The following is a 13,118-nucleotide window of genomic DNA, read 5'->3' on the forward strand; positions in this document are numbered from 1 at the left end:
TTTAAAAAATTTATGGAAAATTTGAAAGAGCAAATAAAATAAAGTTATCAAACCGGTAATATTCTTAAGAATGATAATTAAGTGTAACATAATTTTAAAAGAATTGTAGCTATGATAGACTTTATTATACGTTGATTTCTACTAGTGGTATGATCTATGATTGAATACTAGATTTTACTAAACGAATCAAAATTTTGTCATATTTGCAAATTCTTCTTGCATTGTTATTGTTATATGTTTTAGTGTACTCTTTTTTTTAAAAAGCAAATGTTTGTTTGATAATTGCATTTTGTTTTCATTATTTTTCTTTTTTAAAAAAATTGAAAATTGAGTTTGGAGCATTATTTAGTTTCATCTTTTTACAAAACAAATTATATTTTTTCAATAAATTTTCACATAATATATACATCACTATAAGATTATATATTCATTTTTAATTTCTATTTAATTTAAAAAACACATCAATGAAATACACAGTACAAATACTAATTTGAATGTTAAGATTGATTGATTAGCTGAAGATATGTCATGAACTATTGTATTTCGATATAATATATATTATTAAACAAGTGAATGCCACAATTCAATCAATTAACTCAACGTACGGTACTGCAATATGTGACTATTCGTGCATAAAATAAAATATATATGAGATCATATATATATGAATTGCAAATATGATAATTGGAGGAACAATTCTTTATATCTTTTTTGGGTTTTTTTTTTTAAATTGGTAAGAAAATCACATCATACACTACTTGAAAGTTGAGATTATTCCCTTCAAATTAAAAAAAAAAAGTTGTGTATATTTTAAAAGAATAAGAAAATGCACTCATCATCTTTATGCATTTCATTCCCTCAATCACATTAAAAATAATTAAAATATTATAAATAAGAAAGAAGAATAATTTATCACGTGTCAAATTATGATATGATGAAATGAACACAAAGAGAAGCTACTCAAGATGCACTTCAATACTTTTCACACATATTCATATACTACTTGGTGAGTTGTGACAATTTAATTAGTTGCATATCTTGAAAAAAGAAATATAATTACATCAATAGTTGTTTCATTTAAAAAAATGCCTAGTGAGTAAAGTATGATAAACCGAAAAATCGAGTCGGCCAACCATATTAAACCCATCAAATTGAAGGCAATTGGTAAAAGATATAGAGATGTTCGGTTGGGTTTGAGTTGGGAAATTTTTAAGCTGACAACAATTTTAAAAAAATTCAAAGGTTTAAATTGACCGATTGATCGACAACAATCGATCTGGACTCTTTCATAGTTGGGATCAATTTAAATATTAACTATTTAAAAAAGATTCAAAAGATTAAAATGACTCGACCGACAACAATCAGTTTGTACTCTTTCATGTTGGGTTCAATTTGAACATTAACTATTTAAAAAAAAATCAAAAAATTTAAATTGACCGATTAACTAACAACTAAATTGATCATAATCAATTTGGTCGGAAATGACTTATCCTTACGCCCTAAAAAAATTGACCCATGCGTGGATAATTCTAGTTTTTTTAATTAGTTTTATTTATACCTTAGTTTCTAACACTAAGTTTGAACTTTTTTTTTTTTTTTTTGTTATTTCATATTTATTTTTAATTAGTAAAAATGGTTAAAAGTTATGGAGTAGTAATAAACCAATGGTTAAAGTTATAGGCCATAGGGAAGAGAGTAGAAGTTGACTTTGTCTGTTTCTCTCTTTGGTTTTTAAATTCGACCTTCAGTGATCCCCAACAAAGAGATTAAATTCAGTTTTCATTTCATCCTTTCCTCAGTTTCCTCTCTCTCCTCTTCGGTACTCTTTACATCCAAATCCCACCGTCGTCGAGCGATGCTGTTGCCTCGGTTTCTCGCCGTTGTTTTCCTCTCATATTCTCTCTGCTTTTCCATAACCTTCACTTCCGCCGCCACTCGGCTGCCGCCCGACGAAGGTAACGCTGCATATAGGACGTAACGGACTTAGATCTGGAAGAAAAACTGTATGTGATTTTAGTTTTTTTAGGAGTCGGTTTTGATTTGAGATTAATTATTTCAGTGGATGCATTGGAGGAAATCGGAAGAACATTAGGGAAGACGGACTGGGATTTCACGGCGGATCCATGCGGCGGCGTTGCTAGTGGTTGGATATCGAAATCGAATCAATTCGATACTAATTTTGATAATAACGTCACTTGCAAATGCAACTTCCAAAATAATACCGTCTGTCACGTCACTAACATGTACGTTCTCTCTCCTTTTTCACTTTTTTTCTTCGTCAAACTTTTTAGATATCAATCATGACGTTTTTTTAATCGTAAAAATCACTTGGATTTGGGATAGGAATGGAATTCTCAAATTTATGTAATTTCAATAATTTTTACAGGTATGTAAAAATTGATGCTTCAATGTTTATTGTGTAAAGTTTCAATACGGTTCTAGCTTTGTTCGAATTACATATTTACAAATCTACTTTCGCACCATTTTTTTTTTAAAATTAAACTTCTAAATTTCAACTTTTTTTTTTTTTAAAAAAAAATTTCTTTACTTTTTCTTTTTTTGTTATCATATTTTTATAAACCAATAAAATTAGTTTGCAGAAGTGTTTGGTAGATGTATGAACAACAATATGAAATTTATGAAAAGAAAATAAAACATGAATTTCAAAACTAATATCGTTATCATATGAAGTTGGCTTTATTTTATTTTTTAATATTTTAGTCTATTCCATTTTTTTATTTAAAATTTTGTATGAACCAAAAAACTTAAAAGAAATAACCTCTTAGTACAATTTTAGCTTTTTTTTTTTTTTTTTTTTTTAAGAAAATCTGTTAAAAATATTAAGTGGACAAAATATTTATGATTCATGATAGTCTCATGTAGATAAATTTTTATCTTATAATTTTCAGTAAGGTGCGAATAGTTTGTTTTATTTTTTTTTCGTTAAGGGTTGAATGACATTTTGTTTATTTATTTTTATATAGATAACTATAATTTAAAACTATAAGACAAATATCTCTTAGTTTTATTAATGATGCACATGTTTATGTAAAATAAATAATGCAACATTTTAATTATTATTATTTTTTGAATGGATATTTTTAAATATAGCAAAATAAATAGAAATATTTACAAGATATAACTAAATTTAGATTCTATTAATTATAAACATTCACGATATTTTAGTATATTTTAAGTTGTTTGATAATTTATAATAATTTCTCTTTTATTTATGGTTTGTAAATTAAAATTATTAGATTTTGTAAACATTGCACGAGAGAGTGCTATGATTGTTCTTATTTAACATCGTAATTGATATATATTTTATTTAAAATCAAATGTTTAAATTTGTATTTTCATACTTATTGTTACTAACATAATTACAAAAGTTTTCATGACTTATTTTTATCGTCAATTGGATCATAACTAAAAATACCAATATAATTTAAAATCATCTACCGGAAAATTTGTGATATGAACTAAGTACTTATAAATTTTGCAAATTATTTGAGGATGAATAATATAATTTTACTAACGGAATTAAATTATATATATAAAAAAAACACAAATCGGTGTTTGATTTAATTAAGTATCAATAACAAAACGTGAAAATTTTAATTAAAAAAGTAAAGCAAAAAAGTCAAGAATAAAAAAAATAAAAAACGGCTGGCGCGTTTGTTTTGCCAACTAACTCATGGGTTTTCAATACCACTATGGTCCCACGTTAGCAAATGGACAACTGGACATATAAATAAAATACAAAGTTGTTAATATATTAGATATATGTATAGTTGACTAGTCAACTATGATACGTAGGATTCTTGGTCCTACTTGATGGGATGTGGCTGTGTGTCTTTGGTTAGACACTAACCGCGGTTCTTATTTGACCGCAGCCTCGGTTAACTGTGTGTCCACATGGTGGCCTCCTCCTTCTTTACAAAATTAAATTATTATTAATGTAAAAAGTATAGTTTCTTTGAGTTGTTAAACTTATTATTTAATCATTAATTGTGCTTATAAAGTCACCCTAAAACATTATACTAAAATTTAAGAGACCTTATCATGTCTTGGGATATGTAATATATATATGTATATATATTATCCAAGAAAAAATCCACCCATTACTACATATTAGAATATGAAAATATGACTTAGTTAAATGTTAATTGATATGATAAGAAAAGGTGATTAACAATTGTTTGAAGGACATCATGTATGGTTGTACCCTCTCAAAAGGCACAATCTATTGATGAGACAAAAAGTAGGCATAAATCATAACGAATAGCACTTTTAAGATAAAAGAATCAAACGTATACAATATTTTTAATGAATCGTAAATATAATAAAATCTAACAATGATGCGATAGAATCTTATTAGCGATATGGTCTAAATTTTGTTATATTTGTAAAATATTTTACATTGGTTTGTTAATACTTTTAGCTTGATTGCTATATTTGCAATTTTAAAAAATATCGATGAGATCTAAATTTGGGAGATTTTTATTAGATCTGGTTATACTTCAGTTTGCGTCTATTTAATTTCTAAACTTTCAAACGTGTTACATTTTTTTTACTTATTCGAACAATTTTAAATTAATCGATAAACTATAAATTTTTAATTTTGTATGTAATAAAGCTGAAGAAGTTAAAGTAATAATTTAACATTATATTTAATATTTCTTCACTTTGGAAAGTATGAATTTAAAAAATCAATTGATGAATGAACTAATGAGTTTGATGCATGTCATTGCAGTCTTCTCAAGGCGCAGAGCCTTCAAGGTACTCTGCCACCGCAAATTGTGAGGTTGCCTTTCCTTGAAGAACTGTACGTACTTTTTCTTGCTTAATTTCTATCGTCTTTTCTCATTTGATCCTTAATCAAATGGCCCATTATCATAATCCAATCCCTTGTTTGTTCTCTCTGTTAATTCAGTGATCTTACCCGCAACTATCTCAGCGGTCCAATTCCTCCAGAATGGGGTTCAACCAAGATTCTCAAAATGTATTTCCTTTCCCTATATTTCTGTGATATGGGGTTTATCAGTGATTCATATGGCTTTATTATGTTTATGGGTAATTTTGCAGTTCCCTTCTTGGAAATCGATTGACAGGTCCAATCCCAAAAGCGATTGGAAACATCACCACTCTTCAAGAGTTGTAAGTTCTTGTAACCCTCAATTGTTTGTTTCCCATTTTGGGTTTTGAATGAGTTGTTGTATGTATGTAGAAGACTGATGTTACTGCTTTCATTGCTCAGGGTTTTGGAAATGAATCATTTCTCTGGAAATATACCTCTAGAACTTGGGAATTTGGCCAACTTATCAAGATTGTAAGATCCCTCGTTGAATTGTCTCTAGTTGTTATGATTTGGGCATTCAGGAGAGCTTTCTGATAGTTTTTTTTTTCTTTTCTGAACTACTATTGTTTGTTTGTTGTAATGTAACCCAGACTTCTTACCTCCAACAACTTTTCTGGGGAGCTCCCATCTTCACTGGCTAGGATAACGACATTAACGGATTTGTAAGAGTTTGAAATCTTCTTTCACCCTTAATTTTGTTTGTATGATTTTGATTAAATGAATTAATTAATTCATAAAAAAACTTCTCCTTGTAACATTGCAGTCGAATTGGTGACAATAACTTTAGAGGACCAATACCTACGTTTCTTCAGAATTGGACGAATCTTGGAAAAATGTAAGAAATCTTCTCTAATCTAGCTAATCTATATTTTTCTTGGTTTCTATTCTAATAATTCCTATTCAACTAATTTAATTGTTACAGAGCTATTCAGGCAAGCGGGTTGAGTGGGCCAATTCCTTCTGAAATTGGACTTTTGACAAAATTAACTGATGTGTTAGTTTGCTTCACATTCCTTTTTGTCTTGTAAGTATAAGTACTTAGTGTTTCTATTTATTCACATTTGAGTTGAAAAATGCAGGAGAATCAGTGACTTGAATGGAGGTTCATCGCGATTTCCACCACTTAGTACTTTGACAAAGTTGAGAACCCTGTAAGTTTAATCCCTCTGTGAAAACTTGAAGACATCCATGTACTTATTCCCAACTTCTAATTTAGTTTTTGGTTATCTATAGGATATTAAGGAGTTGCAATATAACTGGGATGCTGCCTGACAATCTTGCTGGGTTGACAGCCTTGAAAACATTGTCAGTAAAATTTTCCTTTCTACTCCGTTGAGATGCCATATCATGATTAATCGCAGTCTCATGAATTTTTAGAAGATATTCTAAATTTCTTGCAATGAAATATTGCATTTCCCTAACTTTTTGCCGAAAATCAATTCACAAAAGGCTTATCGAGACAAATGTCTGCATTTTTCTTTTTCTAAAGAATATTCCGTAGTTTATGTTAAAATATTGAAAGTAACTTCCTTGGATCAGTTATTGAAAATTTGAAAGTTTAATGATGTTTCACAGTGAAAAATTTTGGAACTAAAAATTGAATACGATTTGAAAAAGAAAACAGACATATATGCTTATGTTATTCTAACTTTTTTTATAAAAAAATATTTTTTTAAAGTATTCAGCAGCCTCTCTGACTCAAATCACCTCATAAACGTATCAATCCAACTTTACCATGGCCTTGTTTTGCCAGAAACTAGGAGATTTTTATTAGTTAAAAAGAATTGATACTCGTTTCCTAAGGAATGACAAGTTTTCTTTGAAAGTGAGGCAAATTATGTGTAAAGCCCCAGACTGAACAGACTGACAAAAGTGATGAATCTAACACAGCATATTACATTTATACTCCAATAGTGCTGAAACTTTTACTCTTACTCTAATAGTGAAGTAAAGTTTGCACACTTCTCAAGTAATTTCTCTCCTTTTCTCTACTCAAAGAAAATTTCAATATAAATAGAAATTACTTGACTTAGATGAATCTCAGAAACCCAAAATTAAAATAGGAGTTCATATTTTCCATTAAGTAATGTTGTTTTTGTACCATGGCTTTACAGGAAATGTTAAATAAAAAATTTCCTTTTCTGCGTTGATAAAAGTTTCCATGTGCCATTTTTACATATCCAAAATCCAAATCTGTCCATGCTGGGAACAAATTTATTGACCACGTTGTTTATTTGTTTATTCTTTACTTTTCTTTGACAATACTTTTTCGCTCTTGTTTTGCTCAATTTCTTCTGCAGAGACTTTAGTTTCAACAAAATTACTGGACCGATACCTCTCAGCTTTGAAGCGTTGAAAAAAGTAGAGAGCATGTAAGTATTGTAATGAGAAACTTGAAATTCTATATTTAAACCGTAGGTAGTCACTTTACATAACTAGGAGGATAAGCCAACCTTGATCAATGGCTGAAATTCGCTCGCTCTTCTATGAATAGGTGTAGAAAATTAACTTGGCAATTACCTGAATGATAACCTTCTAATATACAGTAGGACTACGAATAATGGCCTGAATTGAACCTGGTCTTGTGTAAACAGCCAGAATATGAACCGATAGTAGTATTTATGGTACTTATAGAAATAAAGGATCAAGTTTTATGTGAAATTCAAGGGAGCTAGAGCCTGAAATAGGAATGCCCATTCCTAGTAAAATATACAGCTGCTGTTTACCGGTAGTGTTTAAGAATTGTATGGTACTCATGTCCACAGCTTACACAAGCTGCAAGTAGAACATAAGAACTCTTGAAAAAGGTGGCTTTGCTAAGCTTTTCGGGAAATAGATAAACGTGTATCTTTTTCTTGTTGTGCATTTGTTCTAAAGTTAATCTAATTGAAATACAGGATGTTATGTGTAATTTGCGTTGTATAAAGGTAAATGTGTAGTTTACCTACTGAACTCGATATGTATGTATATATTTTGATATTGTGTAAAATGTTTGAGTGTGATGATATCTCGGATTGTTTTATTACTTATTGTCAAAATCTCCGATTAATTGCACTACTAATCTGATATTTTCTTGCTTAGATTTCTTGCTGGAAACTTGCTAAATGGATCAGTGCCCAATTGGATGCTAAATCAAGGAAAAAGCATGTAAGTTCTTTTCCAAATGCTTTCTGGTTACATGAATTGGTATGTGAGGTGCTAAAACTGAAAAGGGATGAGCAGACATTTCGAAATGAAGGAAACATATTCAGAAAGAGAGGAATCAAATAATATCTAATCACATCAATCCTTGGAAAGGGAAAAGGAGTAAAATGATCTTGAGTGCTTTACACGACCTTTTCTCTTTCCAGTGACAAAATGGAGTTTTTTTTTTGTAGATGATTAGTTAGTTTTTTTAGATTTTTTTTAATGAATAATTGAAATTTGAAGATGTTCTTTAAGAAAAAAGATAACAGTAGTATAGACTTTTAGTTTGTGGATATGGTTAAACTTTCAATGTTTTTTGTTTTCTTAGGATGTTGGGGAAGGGAAAATCTTTATTCTTGCTACCTTGAAAATAATAAATCTTATTGTTCCTTTTTTTTAGTGATCTCTCTTATAACAAATTTACTCAGAACACTGGTTGCCAATCACGAAATTTGTAAGTATGCTTCTATTCTTATACAGCTTTTTTTATAAATGGTGAGAAATACCCTATCCAATCTTTCTTTTGCCATGCAGAAACCTATTTGCAAGCTCTTCTCAGGACAATAATTCGTAAGTTTTTCTCTAATCTTTGAATTGACTTGTTTGAGTTGTCTAATATTAAAAATGACCACCGAGTTTCTTTTTGTTTTTGCAGTGGAACAGTTTCATGTTTAGGCTCCTGTCAAAAAAGTGAGTTGACATCTAGATTTCTTCCTTGTTTTGATTAGAGAAATTGTGAAAATGGTAAATACTAGAAGTTAAATGGAAAAATTACACTTTTGGTCTCTAAAGTTTGAAGTTTGCTTCAAATTGGTCCTTAAGTTTCAAAATTGAACAATCGAGTCCTAGGTATTTTATTTTATTTTAGGGTAAAGTACACTTTTGGTCCCTGAGGTTTGAAGTTCATGTCTATTCAAACCTTGGGGACTAAAAGTGCATTTTACCCTTTATTTTCTTACTTTGAGTGTTTGACCTTGAAGCGGATAATCTTTCTTGTAGGAGTTTTAATAATTAATTTGCTAATTTAGATTTATTCATATAAGATAATGTAGAATTGTAATAAGGAATTATGGAGTCTCCAGTTGTTTTGGATCTGTTCAATATTCATCAAAGAGAAATAGGGTGGTGGAGATGGCAAGTGGCGGTTGGGGTGGGTTTTCTGTTTGAAGGAGAAGAAGAGAGTAGGGTGGCATTGAAATGTTTAATAACAGTTCCGCAAGAATACATTAATCAGTTTTGTTCATTTGATTTGATATTTCCTTCAATAATAACCAATATGGTGTTTTCCTTGCAGCATGGTACTCTGTCCATATCAACTGTGGCGGGAAAGAAGAATTGATCAACGGAACAACCAAATTTGATGCAGACACAAACACTGGAACATCATCAGTGTTTTCTCAAGGTGGAAGCAATTGGGGATATAGCAACACTGGTACTTTTATGGACGATGATCGCTCACCAGATGATTTTATTGCATTAAACTTATCTGCTCTCTCGATGCCAAATCCTGAATTGTACGTCAGGGCACGCATTTCTCCAATCTCTCTTACCTATTATGCATATTGCTTGGGTACTGGAAACTACACATTAAGTCTCCATTTTGCTGAGATAGCATTTACTAATGATGAAACATATAGAAGCCTTGGCAGACGCTTATTTGATGTCTATGTTCAGGTAAATTAATAGAAAATTATCTTATTTGATGTCTATTGTTAGCTTCTGCTGTCAACAAACTTACTGATTACTTCGATGTCGTGAAAGTTCCTTGATTGTATCAATATTGCAGGGAAAGCTGGAGTTGAAGGATTTTAATATTGCAGATGCTGCAGGTGGAATTGGCAAACCTTTTGTAAAGAAATTCACAGTTTCTGTGACTAATGGTACTATAGAAATCCGCCTATTTTGGGCTGGGAAGGGGTCAAATGCAATCCCTGTAAGAGGAGTTTATGGTCCTTTAATTTCTGCCATTTCTGTTGATCCTGGTAGGTAGACTCATTTTTTCAATTTAAGATCATTAGAGCCATGTAGTCTCCTGCAAAGTTATCAACGAATTTGATTATTGTTTCTCTTCACTCCAAGAAGACTTTGAGCCACCATCAGAAGGTGGAAATGCCATTTCTGCCGGTGCAGTGGCTGGAATTGTGGTTGCCGTGGTCTTTGTTATCCTCTTGGTTCTTGGAGTGCTGTGGTGGAGAGGCTGTCTAAGAAAGCCAAGCACACTCGAGCAAGGTAATTTCAAAGCATGTGTTGTGAAATTCTTAGTGTTATTAATTGAACGCAGCATTTTCTTTTAACCTGTCTTTCAGTTCTAACTTTAGCTACATTGGCAAAGTTGTGGATGTTAATGCATCACACATATTGTCCTTATATTGAAAACATCCTCATTTTTATTCTGATAGAAAAATCAGTTCAAGTTATGCTGAATAGGGCAATCTTGGTCATTAAAAAGGATGCAACTTCGTTGGAGATTTTGTATTATAATATATAATTAAATTTACCTTCACTCATTAGCTTAAGCTTCTGGGTTGAATTGGTGATTTAAGATGATATTAGAGCAGGTGGTCTAGGAAGGTCCTGTGTTCAAGCCTTTGTGTTATTGTTTCCTCCCCATTTAATATTCATTTTCACTTGTTGGGCCTTATTCATATTTAGAATCCACAAGTTGGGGAGTGTTATGATATATAATTAAATTTATCTTTACTCATTAGCTTAAGGTTTTGGATTGAATTGGTGATTTAAGATTGTACACATATGAGGTAATGGGAGTGATTATGGGAACTGATTATTTTTCACTTAAATTTATCCATATTGCAGAGTTGAAGGGTCTAGATCTTGGAACAGGTTCATTTTCATTAAGACAAATCAGAGATGCCACTAACAATTTTGATGCTGCCAATAAGATTGGAGAAGGTGGTTTTGGTCCTGTTTTCAAGGTGTTACTATATGTCGGATTTCATTATTTCATTTCTTCTTTCATAATTTTATATTTTGGTTTGAAGTTTTGTCTTTTGGAATTGCAGGGTGTTCTTGCAGATGGCACCATAATTGCAGTGAAACAACTTTCTTCCAAATCAAAGCAAGGAAATCGTGAATTTGTGAATGAGATAGGCATGATATCTGCATTGCAGCACCCTCATCTAGTGAAGCTTTATGGATGTTGTATTGAAGGAAATCAACTTTTGCTAATATATGAGTATCTTGAAAACAATAGCCTTGCTCGAGCCTTATTTGGTAAAAATATTTCCTTGCTACTTCTGACAATCTTCAATTTTTTTAAATATATTGGTGATGACATTAATAGATGTAATAAGCATCTCTTCGAATTTGTTATACTGTAGGACCTGCAGAATCTCAATTGAAATTGGATTGGCCAACTAGGCAAAAGATTTGTGTTGGTATAGCCAGAGGTTTAGCATACCTTCATGAGGAGTCAAGACTTAAGATCGTTCACCGGGACATCAAAGCTACCAATGTTCTGCTCGATAAAAATCTGGATGCCAAGATTTCTGACTTTGGTTTGGCCAAGCTGGACGAAGAAGAAAATACACATATCAGCACTAGGGTTGCTGGAACATTGTGAGTGGTGGAATTTTCATCCATTTTTCCCCATGATAAAGAGAAGCTCTTTTAGTCTGAATGATGGGAATATTGAGTAACCTTAGTAACCTAGATGTTATCGTATAAAATCTTTAAATTGAATGGACTATCTTTAAATTGAATTTATTTGACAAATATACGATCCAAATATTCATCCCATTACACCATTATTTTGCAGTGGGTATATGGCACCAGAATATGCCATGCGCGGCTACTTAACTGACAAGGCAGACGTGTACAGCTTTGGCATTGTAGCATTGGAGATAGTTAGTGGTCGAAGCAACACAAGTTTTCGAACAAAGGATGATTGCTTTTACCTTCTTGACCATGTGAGTTAACACCATTTTTTACTCGTGCTACTGCTTATTTATTGTGTTAAATATACTTTTTCTACGGAGTTAGAGCTTGTCCTAGCCAATTCAGTTACATTCTAATCCTAATTCTGTGAGAGAAATGTTTTCCATAAAACCATATTCTCTGTTCCAGCTGTTAAATTATCAAACATGATTTTTGTACTTGTAAATGAACCCTGGCATTGGTCCTAGCAAACTGAATTCTTTTGTATCCTGTCTTGTCAGGCTAATACTTTAAAAGAGAAAGACAGTTTATTAGAGCTTGTAGACCCACGGTTAGGTTCTGATTTCAACAAGAGAGAGGCAATGGCAATGATCAATATTGGCCTCCAATGCACAAACGTCATTGCTGCCGACAGACCAGCCATGTCATCGGTGGTGAGCATGTTGGAGGGGAAGGTTGCGGTGAAGGAGGTGGTTTCAGATCCCAGCATGTCAAAACAAGATGTGAATGCAATGTGGAGCCAGATTTATCGCCAGAAAGGGCAAATGACGAGCGAGAGCCAGACGCAAAGTTTGACAATGGATGGACCTTGGACTGGTTCTTCAACAACTGCCAGCGATCTCTATCCCATAAACATGGATTCTAAATTCTTGGAGAATAGGAACTAGGGTTGATATTACTTTGTCCTGAATGATTCTGGTCACATGCTTTAATTTATGCTTGTTCTTTGTTTGTTCTACATATGGCTCTTTTAAAAGTAGGCAAAACAATGCCCAATGGCCAATCCCTTGTCAAATATTGTATATTTGCATAGAACTTAGTTGTTTTAGTATGTTTATATGAATTTTGAGTTGAAATTTAAAAGTTCAAACTACTTACTTCCTTTGTAGCTAAAACATTTGCTTCACCGAGCTTCTAAATTGTTTCAATATGGAGCAGGTCAACTTGTTTAGGGAAAAAAAAAAACAAAAAAATGTTTGAAAATTTTGACCTAAAATATCATCAAAGTCAAAGATATGATTCTTATTATCATGAAATTGATTAAATTATGTTCGCGTATCATCTCCAATTAGGTAATGTATATACGTATCTTGTTAGGAATATATATTATATTTTATTTTTCAAAGTTCCTTATTTATAATTATTTTTACAAGCAGAAAAATTCTAACTTAAAAAAAAA

At 31.5% G+C, this 13,118-nt stretch overlaps 1 protein-coding gene across 1 annotated transcript; it reads left to right on the forward strand.

Moving 5' to 3' along the window:
• Positions 1–1,753: 1,753 nt before the first annotated feature.
• On the forward strand, positions 1,754–12,812 carry LOC103501833 (probable leucine-rich repeat receptor-like serine/threonine-protein kinase At3g14840). Its single transcript, XM_008465549.3, has 24 exons — positions 1,754–1,955; positions 2,060–2,243; positions 4,754–4,825; positions 4,934–5,002; positions 5,086–5,157; positions 5,258–5,329; positions 5,449–5,520; positions 5,622–5,693; positions 5,781–5,852; positions 5,938–6,009; positions 6,092–6,163; positions 7,159–7,230; positions 7,940–8,005; positions 8,445–8,498; positions 8,579–8,614; positions 8,700–8,734; positions 9,339–9,718; positions 9,831–10,026; positions 10,127–10,273; positions 10,859–10,977; positions 11,065–11,275; positions 11,383–11,620; positions 11,820–11,970; positions 12,220–12,812. The coding sequence occupies exons 1-24, from the start codon at positions 1,856–1,858 to the stop codon at positions 12,604–12,606; spliced, it is 3,021 nt and encodes a 1,006-aa protein (XP_008463771.1). The 5' UTR covers positions 1,754–1,855; the 3' UTR covers positions 12,607–12,812.
• The last annotated feature ends 306 nt before the right edge of the window (positions 12,813–13,118 follow it).

This window comes from Cucumis melo, chromosome 7 (genome assembly GCF_025177605.1).
Source record: "Cucumis melo cultivar AY chromosome 7, USDA_Cmelo_AY_1.0, whole genome shotgun sequence".
In the NCBI taxonomy this organism is placed as follows: Eukaryota; Viridiplantae; Streptophyta; class Magnoliopsida; order Cucurbitales; family Cucurbitaceae; genus Cucumis; species Cucumis melo.

Excerpts from the sequence above, each read along its gene's own strand:
- LOC103501833 (XM_008465549.3), top strand. The coding sequence starts at position 1,856 with ATGCTGTTGCCTCGGTTTCTCGCCGTTGTTTTCCTCTCATATTCTCTC. Across the intron at positions 6,010-6,091 it reads TTGACAAAGTTGAGAACCCT|GATATTAAGGAGTTGCAATA; the intron begins GTAAGTTTAATC and ends GGTTATCTATAG. Across the intron at positions 10,978-11,064 it reads GTTTTGGTCCTGTTTTCAAG|GGTGTTCTTGCAGATGGCAC; the intron begins GTGTTACTATAT and ends TTGGAATTGCAG.